The sequence below is a fragment of the Squalius cephalus genome (assembly GCF_949319135.1).
Source record: "Squalius cephalus genome assembly, chromosome: 18".
Lineage (NCBI taxonomy): Eukaryota > Metazoa > Chordata > Actinopteri > Cypriniformes > Leuciscidae > Squalius > Squalius cephalus.
This window is the reverse complement of record NC_137139.1, coordinates 21,078,696-21,101,385: the sequence shown is the minus strand read 5'-3', so window position 1 is coordinate 21,101,385 and position 22,690 is coordinate 21,078,696. Positions and strand designations below refer to the sequence as shown.

At 37.0% G+C, this 22,690-nt stretch overlaps 2 protein-coding genes across 6 annotated transcripts; both read left to right on the top strand.

The window, feature by feature from the left end:
• The first annotated feature begins 112 nt into the window (after positions 1–112).
• Positions 113–6,029, top strand: ddost (dolichyl-diphosphooligosaccharide--protein glycosyltransferase subunit (non-catalytic)). The gene is made up of 11 exons (XM_079850308.1): positions 113–386; positions 607–717; positions 812–898; positions 988–1,091; positions 3,050–3,144; positions 3,226–3,319; positions 3,424–3,572; positions 4,526–4,673; positions 4,899–5,019; positions 5,503–5,609; positions 5,729–6,029. Exons 1-11 carry the CDS (start codon positions 149–151, stop codon positions 5,876–5,878), a joined length of 1,404 nt encoding a protein of 467 aa, XP_079706434.1. The 5' UTR covers positions 113–148; the 3' UTR covers positions 5,879–6,029.
• A 1,528-nt stretch (positions 6,030–7,557) lies between these two features.
• plekhm2 (pleckstrin homology domain containing, family M (with RUN domain) member 2) lies at positions 7,558–21,254 on the top strand. Of its 5 annotated transcripts, none has more exons than XM_079849873.1 (21): positions 7,558–7,674; positions 8,598–8,704; positions 8,801–8,910; positions 9,827–9,926; positions 10,037–10,124; positions 10,510–10,684; positions 11,107–11,166; positions 12,102–12,372; positions 13,694–14,428; positions 14,553–14,622; positions 14,784–14,807; positions 15,716–15,806; positions 15,901–15,965; positions 16,041–16,129; positions 16,214–16,346; positions 17,060–17,250; positions 17,342–17,407; positions 18,343–18,502; positions 18,864–19,043; positions 19,263–19,379; positions 19,607–21,250. In XM_079849873.1, exons 1-21 carry the CDS (start codon positions 7,615–7,617, stop codon positions 19,742–19,744), a joined length of 3,030 nt encoding a protein of 1,009 aa, XP_079705999.1. In that variant the 5' UTR covers positions 7,558–7,614; the 3' UTR covers positions 19,745–21,250. The 5 variants fall into 5 exon arrangements, with proteins under 5 accessions (XP_079705999.1, XP_079705997.1, XP_079706000.1 ...); XM_079849871.1 differs by having other exon boundaries at positions 14,703–14,807; XM_079849874.1 differs by lacking the exon at positions 14,784–14,807 and having other exon boundaries at positions 19,607–21,254.
• Positions 21,255–22,690: the final 1,436 nt, after the last annotated feature.

The following is a 22,690-nucleotide window of genomic DNA, read 5'->3' as shown; positions in this document are numbered from 1 at the left end:
TCCATCAAAAGAGACATTATGTGCGGACGATGACAGATCTTTAGTCTCATTATAATATTAATGAGTCCATGAGGCAGCACGCGATTGGCTGCAGCTCTGGGTCAGAGTTCGTATCCGCGTTAGCGCTGACGTTGTCCAAAGGAGGAAAATGGCGATAGGTTGCTTGTCAATGAGGGACACCGCGACTCTTGCAACATTAACCTGCAAAAGACGGCGTGCTGCTACAATGATTCCCACATTGTCTGGCGGGTTCAGCAAAAGCACTTTGTTTGTTTTATCCGTGGCGTTAATGTTGCAAGTAGTTTTAGGAAACGGAAAGACTCTCGTTCTTGTGGACAATCCCAACATCAGAGACACTCATTCAATCTTCTTCCGCAGTTTAGCAGGTGAGCTACACATTATAGGATTTTTGTTTATTTATTTATTAAAACACTTCAAATTATCTCAGAAAATACGTTTAATATGTTCATTTATATGCGATATGAGTTGAAGATGCATGAATATGTGACTCTGATTGAGTAATTGCACCAGCATGCCTGTACTGAGACAGAAAGGTATTGTACGTTTCTTAATTGTTTGAACCCATAATTACATTGTTGTTCTCAGATCGTGGGTTTGACCTTTCCTTCAAGACTGCTGATGATCCTGGTCTCTCTCTGATAAAGTATGGCCAGTTCCTCTACGACCATCTCATCATTTTCTCTCCATCAGTGGAAGGTGAAGCCTGTTATAGTTAACATGAATGTCATGTCGTGCTGCCATTTTTATGCTTGAATAACCAACTTATGTTTACAAATTCCCATTGGAACAGATTTTGGGGGCAACATCAACGTAGAGACCATTACGGCCTTCATTGATGGTGGAGGAAATGTTCTTGTTGCTGCCAGCTCTGATATTGGTGAGTGCTGTATTGGTTTTGCAACTGTGTACACATATTGGCCTGTTGATCATGTCAATGTAATCCTTTTACCACTATGACTCTGGCAGGTGACCCTCTGAGAGAGCTAGGCAGTGAATGCGGGATTGAATTTGATGAGGAGAAAACCGCTGTCATTGACCACCATAACTATGATGTTTCTGATCCTGGCGAGGTAAGTAATGGAAGGAGGAAAAATAGAGCTTCAAACAATTTATATAAAATGAAATGTTCAACATGAAATAAAAATTGACTCTTTATTTTCTTAACGCTCTCTTCTAATATTATTGTCCATGATTTTTCAGTACACTAAATTCAAGTGAGAAAAAGTTTTTGAAATTTCATAATGTAATTATTTGCATAGTCTCTGGAATGATTTTTTGCTGTATCTGATGTCACCTACTGTAGGCTGTTTGGCTTTAACCAATAGCAAGATGGCCATTAAGTCACTGGTTTAGGCCAGGGATGCCCAACATTTTATTTCCAGCCGAATCACTTTGATTTAAAATAATTCCTTGAAGTACCCCATGCATTTTTAAGTGAATATTTCAATAATTTAACATGTTCTCTGATTTTGGTTAATGGTCACATGACATGCATGTAAACAAATACAATTATAATTTTTTATTTTTTTTATAACTCCAGTTTTTTGTAATAAAGATATATTAAATATGTGAAATACTTGAGGGTGAACTTGACCTTGGAATTAAAATGGGTTGCTATTTCGTGTTAAATTAATATAGCGATTATTTTACTCTCTTGACATTTACACCGCAGTTTCAAATCTTTGTTTTAAGCCTTATGTGTATTAAAGGGGTCATGAACTGGATTGTTTTATTATTTTATAATGTTGCCTGGGGTGCCCTTATAATGTTAGTATGATTTTTACATAAAAAATTGTCATAATTTATAAATAAAAGCCATTTTTCCAAGCCTGATTTCTGCCTCAGATTTGAACGCTCCGTTTTAAGGGGCGTGTCTGCTGTGAGACTACAGTCCAAACGCCCACTGCTGTGATTGGCTGACATGCTTGCAATGAAATAGCTAGTATTACAGGAACTCTCTCGAAAACTTTTACTACGTTTTTACTATTACAGCTATCGAGATTAACAAATCGTGAAAAGTATCGTTTAAAGCATTATATTTAAATCTATTCCATCACATGAAAGGTTGCAGCATGATGAGCACTGAGCAGATGACAGATAGTCTGTTGATCGCGTGAATAAAGATCTTATCATTGCAACGCAATTTTTGCACTCTCACAAATGCTTACACCAAATCACAATGCAAACACGATGTGAGTACACAGTAAGAGCTTCGTTGTGTAGTGTAACAGTGTCATTATTTCATCACGAGTTTGGTGAGTGTCCAGATAAGCTCTCGCGGCTCGCGCTGTGCTGTTTGATTGACAGCTTGGGCGAATGGAAAGGGATCGTTCTTTGATCGCTTTCTGTATATAATTTAATAACAGTTTAAAAAAAGATTATTTTCATAATACTACGAGAAATTATGTGAAGTTGATCGTTTAGAACTGATGCATAAACAGTATTGAACGATTTTAAGAGAAATATCTGAACTTGAATAATTACACCGAAATCACTGATCGCAGATCAGGCATTAGAATACACATGGTTACTTACATGTTGCTGGCAGATCCGTGTCGGGAAATTGTGATTGACTGATTTAATAAAGTTTAACCATGCTGGAATCCGAAGGAAGCTTATGCAGACTGTCTTCCACAAACAGGCACTGCACAATATAGTCAACAGCATGTTTATTGCTTGGAAGTAGCTCGATCCGGTAGCAATTATCATGTCGTCCTATGTTATTTAGCATGTTTGTGCGAATCGGTGGGCGGGGCTAAACAGGCCGTGTTGAAGTAGGCGTTGATCTTCTTTTGTGGAGGCGGTGTTTTATCCTCTTTGACGTCATTGTTCCCCACTTTGAAAAACGAGTCGTTTGCTGAGCCTGATGTCTATAAAAGCTTTTATTGGACTAACAAGGTAGTTTTCAGTTCTGAAACTTACAGGATATTATTATAGTATGATGATCTCTTATATGTCAAAAGCTCAAGGAAACTTTGATTTCTCAGTTCATCACCCCTTTAAAGTTGAATTCTTTATTTTTGTACAGCACACACTGATTGTTGCAGATCCAGAGAATCTTCTTAAAGCGCCAACTATAGTTGGCAAGCCCACTGATAAACCAGTCCTGTTCAAAGGTGTTGGGTAAGTGGTCTCTTAATACCCTGTTACTTGCTTATTGTAAAAATGTAATTAATCCAATTACAAGTTACGTCTTTTCCTCAGCATGGTGGCTGACCCAGATAACTCTCTGGTGCTGGACATTCTGACAGGATCCTCTACCTCTTACTCCTATTTCCCTGATCGTCCCATCACACAGGTCAATATTTCAAAATGTGGTGCTTGAGAACAGCCAAAATCTTTTAATGTTACATTTTCGATAAATTCATTCGCACTCACCTCCGTTCCCTTTTTGCTTTCCAGTATCCTCATGCAGTTGGAAAGAACACCCTCCTGATTGCCGGTCTGCAGGCAAGAAACAATGCGCGTGTGGTTTTCAGCGGGTCTTTGCACTTCTTCAGTGATGCTTTCTTCAACTCCCCCGTGCAGAAGGCTACCCCTGGGTCAAAGAGGTCTGTTATGCTGCATTGCTATATATTCAGACATTAAAATACATTGTGACATTAGGTTGAAATCATATGTATTTCTGATCGGCTAATATGGCCGATGCTGAAATATAGTTGATAGGCCAAATGTGAGATCACGCTATTTATTTTAAAGATCGTAAATAACACATGCATAGCAATAAAAATATTTACTTGGAAGTAATTGAAAAATATATAATTCTGAAAAACAATACTTTGAACTTAAAAAAACGTAATAAAAGTAAAAAAATAAACAGATTGAAATTTTAATTAGAAACTTCTTGATTCTCTAATGCTATTATAGTATTTTTCACAAATAAAGAGATGGATAAAAACATGAATAAAAAGTAAACGCTGTAACCAGCAGTGCACTCAGTAATCTGATAAATCTGTGTAACAAACGGGTAGGGCTTATTTACATACAGTAAATATGACATGAATGATATAGCGGCCAACTAAATAGCAGAGCATTGTTTGAAGGAAATATCTGAGTATGTCTGTTATATTTAAAGTCTTGTTTAAATGATATAGATGCGTATTTGCTGAATGCTGCTAACACTGTATGAGAAAGAATTAGTGTTTGCATGTTTATTACTAATAACAGAAAAGCAAATGCTGTAATACATTTTTCATATGCCATTCGTTTTCCTAATTAAGACAGAACTGTTAAACAAAGAAAGTAAACTAATAAAGATGGACAATCTGCCACTTTCGACACTTATTGGCCAAACAGAAAAACGTAATGGCCAATGCTGATCATTAAAAATGCCAAATATTAGCTGATATATTGGCCTTGGCAATGTATAGGTCAACCACTAATATCTATTCTTTTATGTTCGATCAATTGTGAAGTTTAGGCCTTTAGGACTTAACTAACTGTGCCATGCTGAAGGTTCTCCATTTGTTTAGCATTTTATAATGCATGATGTGTATATTCTTAGATATGAACAGACTGGTAACCAGGAGCTGGCTGAGTCCCTGTCCCGCTGGGTGTTTAAGGAGGCTGGTGTTCTGAGGGTTGGGGCGGTTACCCATCATCCAGTTGGAGAGAGCACACCCCCCGCTGCCTATACCATCACTGACCTTGTGGTGAGGCATAGCATATATTGTTTTTGTATGTATTATAGTTCATTTGACAGATTTGCCACTGGAAGTGTTTTCTTTTTTGTGACTATGAAGCAAATATTTTGCTTGCTAATTCTGAAGAATGTTTTGCTTAGAAATGGACAAATTCACTTTTCTTTTAAAGAAACAAAGTATGCTCAACAAATAGAGCAATTTGACTTACTACTACTGTCTGCATTGTCTCTACAGGAATACAGCATTGTGATTGAGATGCTGTCTGGTGGAAAGTGGGTGCCCTTTGATGGAGATGACATTCAGCTGGAATTTGTCAGAATTGATCCATTTGTTAGGACCTACCTCAAGAAAAATGGTATGTCATTATTATAAGTGCATGTACACCACTGTTCAAACGTTTAGGGTCAGTAAGATATATATATATATTTTTTTTGTAATACCTTTGTTCAGCAAGGATGCATTAAATTGATCAAAAGTCACAGTAAAGACATTTATGTTACAAAAGATTTCTATTTTAAATAAAAGATTTCTATAAAAACTCTGTATTCATCAGAGTCCTGAAAAAAAAAAAAACATAAAACTGTTTTCAACAATGATAATAAGGAGTGTTTCTTGAGCACCAAATCAGCGTATTAGAATGATTTCTGAAGGAATATGTGACACTGAAGACTGGAGTAATGATGCTGAATATTTCACAATATTACTGCTTTGTATTTTTGATCAAATAAATGCAGCTTTGGCTGAGTGTAAGAGACATCTTTCAAAAACATCTTACTGACCCCAAAATTTGAAATGAGTTTAATAATGAATGGCATTAAATATATGACTGCTTGTTTAGGTGGAAAATACAGTGTACAGTTCAAGCTTCCAGATGTATATGGAGTTTTTCAGTTCAAAGTTGACTACAACAGACTTGGCTACACACACCTCTACTCCTCAACCCAGGTGAGATTCAAAATTAATTTAGAAACTTTCTATATATTTCAGGTTCTCAACATTTCCGCAGCGATTTATTCACTCTTGACATTTACTGATTTTTTTTCTGTGTGTGTGTTATTCCACAGGTTTCTGTCCGTCCACTGCAGCACACCCAATATGAGCGCTTCATCCCCTCTGCCTTTCCATATTATGCCAGTGCCTTCTCTATGATGGCAGGACTCTTTGTCTTCAGTTTCGTCTTTCTGCATATGAGAGAAAAAGAGAAGTCTGATTAAAATGAGTACCAGTAATGAGGAGTACAAGAAAATGATGAGAAAAAAAAAAAAAAGATGTGCTCCAGACCTCTAGCAGTCATGAGATCTGAATTTTGTTGGTATGGTCTCATTTTGGTGAGTTGGATGGTGTGCCATTACAAAAAAAAAGAAATTGTAAATTGTTCTTTGGAGGGGGGTTGGGTTATCTGACAAAATATGTTTTTGTTTTCTGGTTTGCAATTTGGTTATTTAAAATGATTTTGGGGCACTCTTCTTTTATTTGTATAAAATGCAACTTGAATTGGTTTTTATTATTCAGTGTGCACTGATGTTTCAGCTCTTGCTATGAAAAGATTGTTTTGAAATCTACCATTTGTAAAAAGAGGAATGGATGCTTCAAATGTGGTTGAAACACCTGAAGGCAGTAAAGTTTTAACATTCCACCACTACCCTTTTTCTGCTCTGTTTAATTGCATCACTTTTGAAAGTGCCTGGTTCTATTCATGATGGTTTTAGGTGTTATAAATAGTTTTTACTGACCTACTGACTGCTAGTTTATTTTATGTGACCTTATTCCTTTAAATTCTTAAATACATGGGATAGTATGAATGTGACAATAGAGTATACAAACACTGTATATACACATAGTATGCATAATCATTTTTTAAAAACACTTTAATTGATACACTACTGTTCAAATTTTTGGGGTTTTGAAAGAAATCTATTGTGCTCAGAAAGGCTGTATTTATTTGATTAAGAATACAATAAAAAACAGTAATATTGTAAAATGTTATTACAATTTAAAATAACTTTTCTATTTCTAGAAACAATATTTCTATTTTAAAATGTCATTTTATTCTGAGATGACAGATTAGAATTTTTAGCAGCTGTTTCAGTGTTGCTTAATCCTTCAGAAATCTCTTAACAATGTTTTTATTGGAATACATTTAAGGATTTTATAATGGGTTGAACGTTTAAAAGAACAGCATTTATTAGAAATATAAATCTTTTGTAATGCTATAAATGTTTGCTAAATAAAAGTATTAGATTTTTTTTTATCTTCTTGAAACCAAACGTTTGAATAGTAGTGTACATCATAAACACCCTTGTGTGTATGATGTATGGTGATAATCAGCATTTTGTACCTCAAACTCGTCTTCACATCAGTTGTTTTCCAAAACAGTTCAATTTTGTGTTATCCGTATAATAATAAAAATATTTCTTTGCACGTTTATGTAAAGACAAGGATTGATATCCAAATCTATATAATCCTTTCTTGTATAAAATAGTCCTCATTTGTAAGTCGTGTTGGACAAAAGCGTCTGCTAAATAAATACATCTAAATTTAAGCAGTCTTCCTAGGATAGTCAGATTTCTTGGCGACAAACAGTTATATTTCATTTGAATAAAATAAGTAATTTAATCTTTTAGCCAGACAAAAATGTGAGATTACGTGCTTGATGAATGACGTATAATTAAAACGACATAGATTGTAGTCCTTACGTAGCGACTTGATAGAAACGTACGTTTTTAAAACAAACAGTTGTTACAAAATTCAAGTTTGAAATATGATCGCGTGTAATTTAGGTTGTAGAACAAAACTCGAAAGTCTCTTCAAGTAATGATAACAACAGACCTTACGAAACGAAAACCGCAAGAACTACAAATGAACGTCATCACTAAGCTCGTGGCCTGTGAACACAACACGAGTCGGGAGCGCGCGTCAGCTGACACCCGCAGAAAGAGCAGAGCCAGACATGGATCAACTCAAAGTCAAAGACAGGATCCTCGAAAACATCTCCTTTTCCGTCAAGAAAGTAAGAAACTCTATACATGCACCGAGGATATATATCGACCTTTTCTAGATTATAATTTGAAGGTTAGTTTGAGATTTTTGCTGTTTACGCTATCAAAATAGTTGGGCCTCCCTCCCCCTCCTGCTGTGTTTTGGTGAAGACAAACGCCTTGACATCTTAAGAATAACATCCAGTGTTTTCAATTCAAGGTTTAAGGAATACCAGGTTAGCCAGTCAACTGTCGCTGCACTAGATTGACTATTCTAGTTTATTGTGTGTACTTATAGCGTAGTTAATATCTGTTTATCAGCAAAATTACATGAAAGGGATAGTCATTTTAGGCTTCAGTCAAGTAAACTCTTCTTCACTGCATGTGCATCATAGACCCATCAAAACTGTGACACTATGGCCCTGTTAAGAAGTCCTGTGATCAAATGAGGTCCTATTAATAGGACAAACATAGCTTGCTACTTATTTTATGGGTCCATCCCAGGTCATCCTGTCTTTTTGTTCTGTATAAACTTACTGAATCTTTGCTGTTTGGAACGTTAGAATGTTTGTTCTTTCTTTCTTTCTTTCTTGGTCTGTCTTTTGCACCTGTGATTCAGGATAGTAGTGACTTACACACCCTGCCGCCTTTTGACTTAGTCATTCAGATTTTAGCTCATCAGGTGCTTGGCATTAGTACGTTCTCATGGATTTATGATGGACTTACAAATTATAAAGCCCCACAGTGAATCACATAATGCGGTGAATTTCGAAAGAAAACTTTATATTTCTTTATATTTTATACATTTCTCATCTTAGGTTGTTCATCCAGAATGATAAGGATTGCTTGGAATGTCATGGCTGTGTGCGCTTCAGAAATTTACCAAACAGGACGAGCATTTTTCATTCACGTTCATGTGATCATTCTTTAACACTTTGTAACATTTGATCCGCAGTTGCAGAGTTACTTTGCCGCCTGTGAGGATGAGACGCCAGCCATCAGAAATCACGACCGGGTTCTTCAGCGGTTGTGTGAACACCTGGATCACGCTCTGCTTTATGGGTTAGACAGACTGCACCACAGCCTTTGAAAATTCAAATACTTTTTAAGTAGACATTTTGAAGCACACAGGTCTTCTCTTTTCTCTGTGTCTTGAAGGTTGCAGGACATCTCATCAGGTTACTGGGTCCTCGTATTACACTTCACACGGCGAGAGGCCGTCAGACAGATTGACGAACTCCAGCACATAGCTACCAATCTTGGCAGAAGTAAGACCAAAACCTGTACCGCCCGATTCTGTAATGCGCTTTATAATGGTTTATAATGGTACACTACTGTTCAAAAGTATGGGTTCAATGAGATTTTTTTTTTGCAGATATATATTAAAGGGTTAGTTCACCCAAAAATGAAAATTCTGTCAGTAATCACTCACCCTTATGTTGTTCCAACCCCGTAAGACTTTCGTTCATCTTCGGAACACAAATTAAGATATTTTTGATGAAATCTGAGAGCTGTCTCACTGCTCCATAGGCTTCTATGTTATTGAAACTGGCCATCCCAGAAAAGTTAGAAAAGACAATGTTTAAAATAGACCAAGTGACTACAGTGGCTCAACCACAAGTTTATCAAGCGACAAGAATACTTTTTGTGCGCAAAAAACCCCCAAAATAACGACTTTATTCAACTATTATGTTTTTTCTGTGTGGGCCTCTGACGTGAGTTCACGTAGTGTAGCAGCGCAGCGCAACGTCAGAACGTAGGCTCACTATTGGCCGACGCTGGTCATGTGTGTGATGCTCAGAACTCACTCAGAGGCCCACACAGAAGAAAATGAATAGTTGAATAAAGTCGTTATTTTTGTTTGTTTTTTTCGCACAAAAAGTATTCTCGTCGCTTGATAAACTTATGGTTGAGCCACTGTAGTCACTTGGACTATTTTAAACATTGTCTTTTCTAACTTTTCTGGGCCAGCAAGTTTTAATAACATAGAAGCCTATGGAGGAGTGAGACAGCTCTCAGATTTCATCAGAAATATCTTAATTTGTGTTCCAAAGATGAACGAAAGTTACGGGGTTGGAACAACATGAGGGTGAGTAATTACTGACAGAATTTTCAATTTTGGGTGAACTAACCCTTGCCTTGTTTCACGTAGTTAACTATGACTTCTGTGTTGTTGTTCCACAGGTCGTGCCTGGCTCTACTTGGCACTCAGTGAAAGTTCTTTAGAAAGCTACCTCCGACTTTTTCAAGAGAATCAAGGACTGCTCCATAAATACTATTACAAGTGAGTGACTTAGAGATAATATGTATTATTGTTCTTCTGTGGTTTCAGATCATAAAAGTGCTTCCTTTAAGCGGTCATCTGATTTTTGTGGTATGTTTCCTCCTTTACAGAAATGCGTTGGTTTGCAGTCATGATCATCTCACTCTGTTTCTTACACTTGTCTCTGGGCTGGAGTTCATTCGCTTTGACCTTGAACTGGTATTTCTCTTCATTCATTTTCCAGTCTAGAATTAGATTGGCTGTTCCACTGTATGTCCTAGACATGAAGTGTCTGCCTAATAGTGCAACAACTGACTGCTCTTTACAAGCCGTTTCAAAATAGTATGAGAAATATGAGAGAGTGTATCATTTAGGTGCTCAGAAAGTTTTTTTGTCACCTTTTTATCAGTCCTATTCCTTCAATAGTTCATTTTTAAATATCCCTGCAGTATCTCTCTCTCTCTCTCTCTCTCTCTCTCTCTCTCTCTCTCTCTCTCTCTCTCTCTCTCTCTCTCTCTCTCTCTCTCTCTCTCTCTCTTATTATATTAAATATCATTGATATCTCCATGTCCTAATAATGGTTAACTTTTTTAATTTGTGACAGGATGTGCCATACCTGGATGTTGCTCCTTACATGCCAGAGTACTACAAACCTCAGAATCTGTTGGATTTTGAGGAGAGGTTGCCAAGCTCTGATAGCCTGTCACTGCACTCTTTCACTTCCCTCACCTCCACAAACCTTGAGTGGGACGACAGCGCCATTGCCCCATCCAGTGAAGGTGAGCTGCTTGGATTCAATTCTCCATCTTTTTCACTGTTTTTTACTATTCCAACCTCTGTGTCTTATTTTCACACTTTTTTATATTGTCTTTCTCTTTTCTTCTTTCTTTTACAAAGTGGCATATTTCCATTGATATAATTCATTATTCTGCACCAGGATGACAGTTATCTTTAAGATTGTTTATATGAAAGATGAGGACAGTGTCAGTGAGTGCTCAATAATCTGTGACCATGATCTTCACACATTAATGCTTTCATTTAATTCAGTGACACAGCTCATTATGTCTCATTCAGTTTTTATTAGTTCCTGTCATATGCCAAGTTTCACACATACTTTTGATCTCTTACAGTTTCTGTTCTTCTTTCATTCACTTCATCATTCTTTCCTGCCTATTGATGAGTCTTATTTTTCCTTTTTTAGATTATGATTTTGGTGACATCTTCCCTGTGTTGCAGTCATTGCCAAGTGCAGACTGGGAAGGTGGGACATGGTTATTTCCCCCTTCCCCAATCTAACGTTTGCAATCCCATACAATCCATCCTTGCAAAGCTACTAACCAGAATTGCGCATGTCTGTTTCACTCGGTGCACGTTTGTTTCATGCGCAGAATCTGTTATATGCAATGTGCTTGTGAAGGGTTCATAGATGGGTTGCTGGTGCCTATGGTCTATATTAGACTAAACAGAACCCAACCCTTCGCTGATGCAGGGTTTTTTGGGATGGTACTAAAACATACACAGTGCCTGATGCAGCTGAAACTCGCTGTCTGGTGATGGATTGGGTTTTCTGCCATTGCACCTGCAGCAGTGTGGCAGCTGGTTTGCATGTTTTCTGCTTGGATTTTAACCAACTGCTTCCAGTCCTAAATTCTATGGCAAATATCAGTCATAACTTAATGATTATGAAATGCTGACTGTAATAGCCAAATAGCAGTCTTTTAAATGTAGAACAAGTCTTTGCTTGCATTATATTAAATTATTTGTTAGGATGTAAAAGTTTAATATACTTATCATTTTTAGTTTAATTCATTGTATTTAATGCAGATATGACACTAAAGTAAGCAATTTTAACATCAAAATTATATTTAATCCTCTTTTAGTCATTGCAAGAGCTTCAGCACATGTCTGTCTTCAGTACTGCAATGTATTTATGTATAAGGCAAATATCAGCAAATTAACAGCAAAAAAAGCGATTTAATAATTTGCACTATCTGTGATTATTTTCCCATAATTTTTAGATAAATAAAAGGATGAAATGGAAGTAGCTGGAAAGCTAAGTTTTTCTAAACAACTTACATTTGTTGGATTTCTCTGTGCTTTCGTCATGATTCAGTAGCTGTTTATCCTGCCTGCTAATACCTGCATACTAATACCTGCATGTCTAAGATGGTTTCGCTTCATGTTGTTTTCTGACAGAGGGAGACTTGACCGATCCAGTCAGTGGGCCCCGTTCCTCAGGATCGGACCCTCAGACTGTTGTCAGTGACTGTGTGGTGATCAGGGCCTCTGCACGCACCATCAGGACCACGTCTCTGTCGCGAAGCCCTACGTTTCGGCACAATCCCTTCAAAGAGGGCTCAGACACTAACACTTCCGCTGATGTCACCCCGGTGCACATGTCTAGCCGTCATGCTTCCACAACAGGAGAAGATGCTGAGATCACCAGCACTGAGCTGGAAGTCATTAGGTGTGTCTTGAGCATTAGAGCTAATGGTGTAGGATTACAGTAGTGGCAATTACACATTATTCGTTGAAAGGGTGAAGTGTGTCACTAAAACAGTACACACATTTAGAAAAAAAAAAATTGCGAGCAGTTTGAGAAGTCAAGTAAGTCTGTAATGCTCGGATCTGTTAGATAGGGGTCGGCGATATGACCAATAACTTGTATCACAATATGACAATATGAATACGTTTATTTCACGATAACGATATAGTTATTTTTGCTTTAAATAAAGTTTTTGATATAAATGTTTTATTTAAAGGTGACATATTATGCCCCCTTTCACAATATGTATTATAAATCTATGGTGTGCCTAGTATGTGTCTGTGAAATTTAACCCCCAGATCCCCCAGATCATTTATTATAGTTGTCGCTTTTTGGTTGTGACCAAAATCACAACATTTTTGTGTGTGTCCCTTTAAATGCAAATGAGCTGCTGCTCCCCGCCTCCGTTCAGAACGTCCGATCCTTTACACGAGCAATAACAAATGCGAATTTCAGTCAAATCTCAGAAATAACCCTTAGTGGAATGCAGCCTTACAGAGAGACTCAGGAAGAGGTTAAAGTTTTAGACTGCAACTGGACGTATCTGAATGGTTAGTGGATACATTGATGTAGTTGTTGTGGAGTTACATTGATTAATCTAATCGACTTTGATGTACTGTCATGTTTAGCTTTTACACAAGTTGACAGTTCCCTGAGGTCTTTATAAGACAGCTGTGACATTTTTTGGTCAAATAGTGCTCGTCTGTGCAGCAACGACAGAACAGTTTGCATGCTTTGCTCCAACTTTTAACATTGCGTTAGAACTGGTTACACTGTTGTAAACCAAATATCGGTGCTGGGGGTCTATTTCATTAGTGTCTTTGTTCTATTGTAGTTTTTTGTCCTATTGCTTTTAATTATTTTCTTTGTTCACTGTATTTTATCACTGACAGTTTACTTGTCTTCAGTGAGCTTGAGATTTTTTTTTTTTTTTTTTGCTTATGTTAGTTAGGCTAGTATTAGTTTTTTATGTGATCGTTAAATTGGTGATGAGATTTATACAATTTAAAGGGGACATATCATGAAAATCTGACTTTATCCATGTTTCAATTGAAAATGATTTTTGCAATATTTGGTACCACTAATGCCACAGAAGTGACACACTTCACCTTTTAAACTCCACTTACATATAGTGTTCTTGTTTCTTATTTTACAATGACACTGTGCTAAATAGGTTTAACATTAGGTAGAGGAATGGATCATTTCCCTGTTTTGTTTTCATAAATATATCTTTGTGCGACAGAATGGCAAGGCGCAGAAGGCCTGGTAAGAAACGACGGGGAAGAGGGTCGACAGACTCTGTGAGCAGTGAGCAGAATATCATCTCTCCTGACACTGAGGAATCCCTTCAGATAGTGGTTGAGAGAGATATAGTAGACAAGCTTAACGTGGACAGTCGGGGTCCTCTGGAGGGGCCAGACGGTCCTGGGGCCGAGTGCATGATGAATGGGAGACAAGGAGACAATGAAGACCTGGAGGCAGGACTGAGGCTCCCTGAAATGACGGACACTTCTATGGACAGTGTGGGCCAACCCCTCCGTGACGTCATGGACAGGCTGAACGGTTCTCTGGATGGAGAGAGCTGGCAACCACGTGAAGGTGAGGAGGGAATATGCACTAGTCACGATGAACCCCCCCATCAGCGGCCCTTTCGAGAGGACTCGGGCGGTGAACCTCCGGACCCAAGCCGTTGCTTCCTGCAGGCCCCCCTGCCACCTGCAGACTTCTACTGCTTTACCTCCCAGAGTCCAGACCCTGCTGCCTCGTGTGGTGGGCACAATGACTTTGCAGGGAATGGCGTGCCGCAGGATGTTCCTTTTGGCGATGAAGATGAGGGAGAAGCAGAGACAACAGGCGCAAGGCAGGATCCCTCCATCCCAATAGAGACGTCAGCTCAGGAGAAACAGAGTGAAGCAGAAGAAGAGCAGGAGGAGGATAAAGACTGTTCAATACAGAGCTCTCATGCTGCAGAGTTCAAGTGAGATTGTAAACTGTGGTTATCTTTCATTCAATGAGATTTTAGGCTTAGAAATAGCTCTAATAATGACACCATTTGTGATTTATTATGGGGTTAAGTTATTTGTTTTTGTTTGTTTGTACAGGGTGGATAATAATCACCTGCTGCTGCTCATGATTCATGTTTTCAGGGAGAATGAAGAACAGCTCTTTAAGGTAAAACTATATTCGATTTAATTAATATCACTAAATGGATATCTATGTATTTACAATTTTACATTGTTTCCAAGCTGCAGCTTACTAGTGCAAGAATTCTTGGCCACATCTCCTCATTTTTCCAATTTACTAAAACATTCTATGACATTTGTGACCCCCAGAATCAGATGGAAAAATCCAAAAAGGTATATACACATATATATATATACCCTGCCATTTAAAATTTTGTGTCGGTAAGAGTTTTTGAAAGAAGTCTCCTATGCTCACGCATTTCTCAGCTCAAGGCTGCATTTATTTGAGCAAAAAACAGTAATGTGAAATATTATTACAATTTAAGAGAACCGTTTTCTGTTTTAATGTATTTTAAAATATAATTTATTCCTATGATGATAAAGCTGAATTTTCAGCATCAGTACTCCAATCTTTAGTGTCACATGATCCTTCAGAAATAATAATAATTTGTGCATATATATAATATGGCTCAAGAATCATTTCTTATCATTATCAATGTTGAAATGGTTGTGCTGCTTAATATTTTTGTGGAAACATTTTTTCAGGATTTTTTGATGAATAGTATAAATAGTCAATAAACTGTCTCATTTCATCAATTTAATGTACCCTCTATGGAAAAAAGTAATTTATTTAAAAATACAACAACTTTTGAATGAAAGTGTACATGCACAATGGTTAATGGAAAAATTTGGGTATGACATAAACATACAATCATGAATCATGCATATCCAAAGAAATACACGTACTCAACTAAGTATGAGTAAGTATGCTGCATCACATTTGTAGTGATATTAAAATGTGTGCATATTTTGAAACAGTTTGTGGTGAATGGTTTTGTGTCTGTGTAGTAAGAAATGTATATAGGCTAGTCCTGAAATTAATGAAAGTAATGAATGAATGAAATCTGGGAAATAATACAAGTAAACAAGACCCTACTTCAAATAAAATGGACCTACCTGTAATTAAATGTTATTTTATGCTTCTATTACATGAATGTGTAATATGAACAACACAGACATTCTAATGAAATGTTAAACGGTGCTATCCTATTGATTCTTTTGCATTTGTACATTTATTTCAGATGGTGAGAATGAGCACAGGCCACATGGAAGGAGATTTGCAGCCTCTGTATCTGCTGTTGACAGACTGCTACATTTACCTCTTGCGTAAAGGTCAGTAAATTTTCATTGGAAGAGCAGGACATTGTTAGGGACGTCTGCAAAAGTACTTGTTTGCATTTGTTGTTGTGTCCCATTGATTTTTCAGGGGCAGCAGAGAAGCCTTATAGTGTTGAGGAGGCAGTGTCTTATAATGAGCTTGACTACATCTCTGTGAGTAAACAATCTGAAGCCTAAATGATCAGTTTGACATGCTGCAGTGAGATTAGAGCCTTGCTTGTGCCATAGGTGGGATTTCACCAGCAGACCATCACTCTGGTGTGCACTAACAGAAGACGGCAGTTCCTGCTGGACACAGCCGACTCATCTTTGACTGTGTGAGTTTTTTAAATTGAAGCATACATGTGAGATTAATTAGTATGCATGTCTTTGAAGAGGATCTCTTCTTGTTCTCTCCTCAGCTGGTTTCTGACTGTGCTAAAGGCAGCCATGGAAAACGGCTGTAGGGATCCTCCCTACCCCTCTGTTCTCACTGACGCCACCATGGAGAAACTTGCTCTTTCTAAGTTTGTATGCCAAGAGACACACTGTGAGGTAAATAGAGAAGATCTATCATTCTGAATAATGCATGAGACACTGGCAGACTCTGGCTCACTTTGCTGACTCTTCCTATAACAATTAAAGCATTTATAATGATCATACGGTTTAGGTTCTCAACTAGGTGGCCTCTGCAAACAATGAATATATTATTATTATTATTATTATTATTATTATGAATAGAATTGATATTATTAATTTTATTTGCTTTTAAATAATCTAATGTGATTATAATGCTAAAAAAAAAAATTAAACCAAGAATGAATGAATGGATGCATTTTTTGTATCCCTCTTCAATAATTATAGTTTCTGTTTGTTTCCCAGTTCATGTTTATAAATAAAAAATCATAAATAGCATAATTATATGCTTTGTCATAATTATAGCAGTTTTTTGGACTGATATGATTTTTAAGGGAGGCCATTTGAGCTTGAATCATCATTATTATTATTATTATTATTTACTATTACACAATATATTTATACTTAAATGCATGAATTATTACATTTCAAAGAGAAAAAAAATTATAATTTAGCATCTCACACTTTTTTTTTTCAATTTAAAAATAATGTTATAGAGCCTTATAAAAACACAACATAATTTCTGTTCAAATTACCTGTTTTTGAAAGATATTTCATAAGTACTCAGCACACCAAATAGTTAAATAAATGCACATGCTAGGACTGATGTTGTGCTAACTCTGTTTGTGTAGTTGTCGGAGATGAGCATCCTGCTGTATTCTCTGGTTCACTGGGAGGATCCCATGGATGTGACTGTGGCTTCTCCTACATCTCCGTCCAGATCCAGAGAATCCAGTAGCACTAAAGAGGGGCCACTGTTGTACCGGGCTGGGAACTCTTATTTGGGAAAGGAAGTGTGGAAAAGCTGTTACTTGGTTCTCAGGTACAAAAGGGTTTGGTGCTTTAAACTATTTGACAGTGTTTCAGCAAGCCGTTCATGTGTACTGAATCTAAATCTACTGTTCACCTGGCAGCAAAGGCATCCTGTATCAGTATGCAGAGAGAACAGATGTTACACCTTTGATGTCTGTGACCATGGGGTAAGCTTCCGCTGCAGTTCCAGCAGTGCTGGGTAGATTACTTACAAATCGAGGTCGGTTACTGACAGAGAAAGAAGATAAATTCCATACTTCATTTTCAACAACATTAAGTGCATTAAATATTACATTATTTATTTTAATTTTAGGTTTTATGATTTAGCTTTTTTATTAATTTTAAAATAAACTTTTAACTTAATTTTATTTATTATTATTATTATTATTATTATTGACTTCATTTTATATTGACCTAACTTATTACCTTAAAATCTCAGGGGGTACTTCAAGTAAACCACTGACAAAAAAGTTGGGCAATCCCTGCATTGCATGCAAATATGAAATGATTTGAATTTGTACATTTTAATGTTTTGGAAAGACAAAAGCCTTCCAATGACAGTCATAAATTGTTAACTGACTCACTGAGTGATAATTAAAATAATCATTAACGTGTTTGTCAGGAGTTGATTAGATATGCAATGTTGAGAAAACACTTAAAGGTGAATTGATTTCTGTAAATCCAGTGATCAAAAGCTGTGTGGGTCTCAGTTTTCAGTGATACGCTCATGACTAGTGGCTGGTCCGTGTGAGCATTTCCACAAACATGGAACACCTTCTGAATGTATATAAGCAGTAGGCTTTTTTTAGAAAGGAAAATGTTAAAGATAAAAAAGAATCAACAATCAACAAATTATAAATAAATACTGCCAACGTAATCAATAAAAAAAGTAACTAGTCTGATTACAAGTATTTTAAAATGTAATATCATTTACTTAATTTTTGGAATCTGATTGATTACGTAATCCAGATTACATGTACCGTAATCAATTGCTAGTGCTGTGTTCCAGTTCATAGATTTCACTCTTGGCAACTTAATATACATATCAATGTGAAAGAAAGAAATATATCAATATGAAATATGCCCACTGTTTCTGCTGTAGGGGAGGGCACTGCGGAGGTTGCAGGCGTTCAAACAGCACAGAGAAGCCTCATGCATTTCAGGTGATTCTGACGGATCATCCTCCATTAGAGCTCAGTGCAGAAAACGAACTGGAAATGGCCGACTGGATGCAGCTTCTCTGCCAGTCTGTCTCTAAAGGGGTGAGCGACCATCACACACATATTAATCTTTTTTTTTTTTCTGGATGCATTTTCCCTGAAGTTCTTGATTTATGTTTTTCAAAGCATTCTGGAGATCATTCAAGCATTCAAGATCTCTTTTGCATTTTTTTGGGAAGTGTGACTAAACGCAACCGTTTGAGACTTCTTTCCATTCATGCATTTGCATTGAAATGCTTTCAGATTCGCCACATGACAATGTGTTATTGTTCCTCAACAGTTCCAGGCATGCCAACATTTGCATTTTAGTTGATGTTGTAGATGTTTTCTTAGTCCAGCCTGACAGAATTAACCAGAATTCCTCAGATGTTGACAATACATGTTGTATATTTTTGTTTCTCAGATTATTCCACAAGGAGTAGCTCCTGCACCCTGTATTCCATGTTGCCTTGTGCTCACAGACAGGAAGTTGCTCACGTGTCACCAGGATTGCCAGACCAGTTTTTTCCGTTCTCTAGGAGGAGCAGATCTGAACGATGTCACAGCTGTTTGCCTGGAGGATGATAAAGAATACTGTGTCATTGTAAGTCTTTGTGCAGATTGTATTGCGTAAGATGTCTCTGTGAACAGATGTTTGCTGTTTGTAGTTTCACATCTACAAATAGGGTGTTCCTTGTCGGTGTACTGTTTGAGAAAATGTGTGCTTGTCATTATGAATCACATTAGTTTATGAATGTGAAAGCTTGTAACTCACTGTCTTTTTTTAACTTGTGCACTCCTCACCCTTTGTTTCTCTCTGCAGGAATTTGCAGAAGACCGTGCTCACTTTCTCCCTCCATGGGTTTTGTATTTTAGCGGATGTGAGGAGCGAGATCGGCTACTAGCAGAATTGAGCCAAGCTTGGACTGCTGTTTACCAGGTGAAGAAACCTATTTCAAATAAATCCTGAAATATTAAGCAGCACAACTGTTTTCAACATTGATGATAATAAGAAAGGTTACATTTAGAACATCAAACCCGCTTAGAATGATTTCTGAAGGATCATGTGACACTGAAGACTGGAGTAATGATGCTGAAAATTCCTCTTTTTCTTTAATTATTTATTTCATTAATTAACAGCCTGCATTTCTACACATGTTTGTGCAGGTGACTCTGCCTCGTAAGCCGGTGTTAGACCCGTCGGTGCAGAAAAGGTGCAGGGAGGCGCTGGAGCTGATGAAGAGTGCCTGGCAGAGGAGTGACAGCCTTCACAGAGGTCGATCAGAGAGAGAACCATGGTGCTGACGACCTCTACATCACTACAGTGAGCCCCAGGATTGGATAGGACAACATTGGGAAGTCAGCTCACCAGCAAACCTACTGTTTACGTAGGTACAAGCAGACTCGGTGAGCTCTCCAGACCAAAGACAATATTGAACAAAGTGGGCTCATATAATATCAAACTACAGATAATAAAGCCTGACCTCGTTTACACTTGCCTTGCACAGATATTTAAGGAGTTAAGGCTTTTACAAGTGGAAGTCTGCTACAGGAAATCAAAAAGACACTCTGAGATCTAGCAGTTCTCTACCATTACATGCTTTTGGACTATAAAGAGTGTAAATGCATAGTCAAAGTTTTTTTTTTTCTTTTCTAAATACACTTTTCTTCCTTGTATAAAGTCTATGGACAGACACTGTTCATGCCTGTACTGTATAAAGAGGTACAAACTGCTTTGTGAGCACTTGCGAAAGAGAATTTTAGTAATGTTTACACCATTGTTAATATTTGGCTGCTTTAAAATAACCATTTGAAAGTATAACGGTTTGCATGGCAGCTTGGCACAGACACTCAAAACAGAGAGAAAGAATAGAGGAAATCGGTCTGGATTTCATTTAGATATCTAATATCAATCAGTACTGCTAACACTGGTGAGGTACCAGCATGTCAACGCCGTTATAATGGACTGAAGTAATTTGTTAGAATCAGGAGGTATTGAGATACTGTATTAGGGATCATACAATTCTAATATGTCATTTTAAGTTATTAAGGCTCTTGCAACTAAAGTGACAATGTTTAGAAGTGAAGGAATCATTTACAGCAGAGTTGCACAAAGTTCAGAATTACACGTTTGTTGGTGTTCTGTTTGTACTTTTGTTGAAAGATAGGTTTGAAAGGTTTTTTCTTCTTTTTTTTATCATGCCATTAAAAGGATTTACGATCATACATAAGCATTCACAGCACAACTTTATCGGGTTTGAGAAAAATGTATTTATTTTTTATTTTCGTTCACAATTGAATACAGTCAATCAGGCATTTGGTAAAGTCACACTCTTCAAAAAGTGTTGTCAGGTTTATCAAAGCCATTCCCAGTTCCGTACATTAAATATAATATACCATTTTCAGTGACACACTGTAAAGTTGTTTTAAGAATGTAGAGTGGTTTTAAAGAAAGCGAATTTGTGGATCTTTGACTGTGATGAATGGAATCAGAAAGCAGAATCTCAGGTATGTGGAAGTTTGTTCCAGTCAACAGTGATTTTAACTAATACATTGCTGGACAATGATGGAATACAGTTGTTCATTAACAATTGAAATGTGGTTTTATGTTTTTTTTTTAGTTTTTTTTTACTTTCAGTTCTTTTTTTAGTTTTTGATGGGAGTGACCAACAGTAGTCAATTATGTTGTTCTAACACACTGTCTCAAATACACTAAAATGCTGCATGTACATTTTGAAAGATGTCATTAATATGATAACAAATATAAATAAAAATGACTTTTTTTAAATGAGAAAAGGTATGAATAACATATCTGCATTTGTTGTGACATTGATTTTTTTGAAAGGAGTGAAACTTTCTGAGAAATTAGAATAATTCCTAAAATAAGACGAACACTTACAACAGTGGTATTTAAATCAAATAAAACGGGTGTCATGGCTCCATCTAATGGCCAAACATAATGAACTACTCCTATTTACAGTGACATTATCACACATTATTTGCATGCATTTAATTCCCACCAAAATTGGAACAAATGGCATCAGGACTATAGAACTAAAATCCTCTTGTAGCTTCTTGCATTTGTTTCCTACATGCAAAAACACTTTATCCAATGTCCTTCAGACAAGGGCAAAAAACACAACCTGAATAGGTTAGTTCACAATAAAGTAACCAGATTCTAGCTTAACTTCAGTCATTCCTCTTTCCAAGGAACCCCTAGAATCTCTAGTGCCACTTTCCTTGTATGTAGATCCATTGGTGGCGAGAAAGCATCTAAAAAAAGAGTTGTTTTGATATAAAAATATTGAGTGTTTCAGTCTATGCTCTGACTTTCCTCTTGTTTGGTGGTGAATTTCTGCAGTCAGGTGGCATTGCTTTTTTCCAGTTACCCGTGCCTCTCTACTCCTGCAGTGCACATCAATGAACAGAAGGTGCTCAAACCTTTCTCCCTCTCTCTTTATCTGCCCAACCCCTTCTCTTTATTTCTCTCCTCCCTCTGTCTGCACTGCTGCAGTAACATCAAAATATTAATGCACCACAGAGAAAGGGGGGATGGGATGGGGGCATATGAAGCAAAAAGGATCACATGGCACAAATGGAGATTTTCATTTCAGTCATTTGTACATTTGTAGTTTGTTTATTGTCTCACAAACCCTCTTGCACTTGAATAATGAGAAATCTAAGCTATTTGTGGCTCTCAGCCAAGCATGCAGCACTTAAGACTGACCCAGAAGTCTGCAAATATATTCTAAACAGCTAATGGCAGAGTTGAATTGCTAAGTGCTAATGATTAGTGCAAATCAGATATATACACAATGCATATAGTGAATATGCAACTAAAGCTGGGAGCAATATTCGTCTGTGACTAAATTTCAGGTGGCAATGTTTCAATATCCAATGTGAAATTTGACCTCTTGAGTTCTTTGCACTGAAGGGTTTTAGACTGTGATGGTTTGTCCTTCCAATAGATAATTTACCCCTTTTGGCAACAAGATTTATGTACACTCTGAAACTAAATTTAGCGCATCTATAGTCTGTCTGAAACTGGATTTATGTGCAGTTCTGATGCATTAAATACTTGCTCATCACCAGAGTCTCAAGCGTTTATGGATTTATGTGACAATGTTTTGCATAGTACAGTAGAATCTATCCTTAATAGGAAGCAGGATTTATGCATTCAAAGTGTTTACATGTCTTTTCTTGCTGAAGATGAAAGAAAACAAGTGACTCATATTCCAGGAGTTACGGTAA

Bases quoted from the DNA above. Each gene is read 5' to 3' on its own strand.
- plekhm2 (XM_079849871.1), top strand. From the start codon at position 7,615: ATGGATCAACTCAAAGTCAAAGACAGGATCCTCGAAAACATCTCCTTT. The intron at 8,705-8,800 runs GTTAGACAGACT...TGTGTCTTGAAG, and splicing joins GATCACGCTCTGCTTTATGG to GTTGCAGGACATCTCATCAG. The intron at 9,927-10,036 runs GTGAGTGACTTA...CCTCCTTTACAG, and splicing joins CTCCATAAATACTATTACAA to AAATGCGTTGGTTTGCAGTC.
- ddost (XM_079850308.1), top strand. From the start codon at position 149: ATGGCGATAGGTTGCTTGTCAATGAGGGACACCGCGACTCTTGCAACA. The intron at 3,145-3,225 runs GTAAGTGGTCTC...TCTTTTCCTCAG, and splicing joins GTCCTGTTCAAAGGTGTTGG to CATGGTGGCTGACCCAGATA. The intron at 3,573-4,525 runs GTCTGTTATGCT...GTATATTCTTAG, and splicing joins GCTACCCCTGGGTCAAAGAG to ATATGAACAGACTGGTAACC.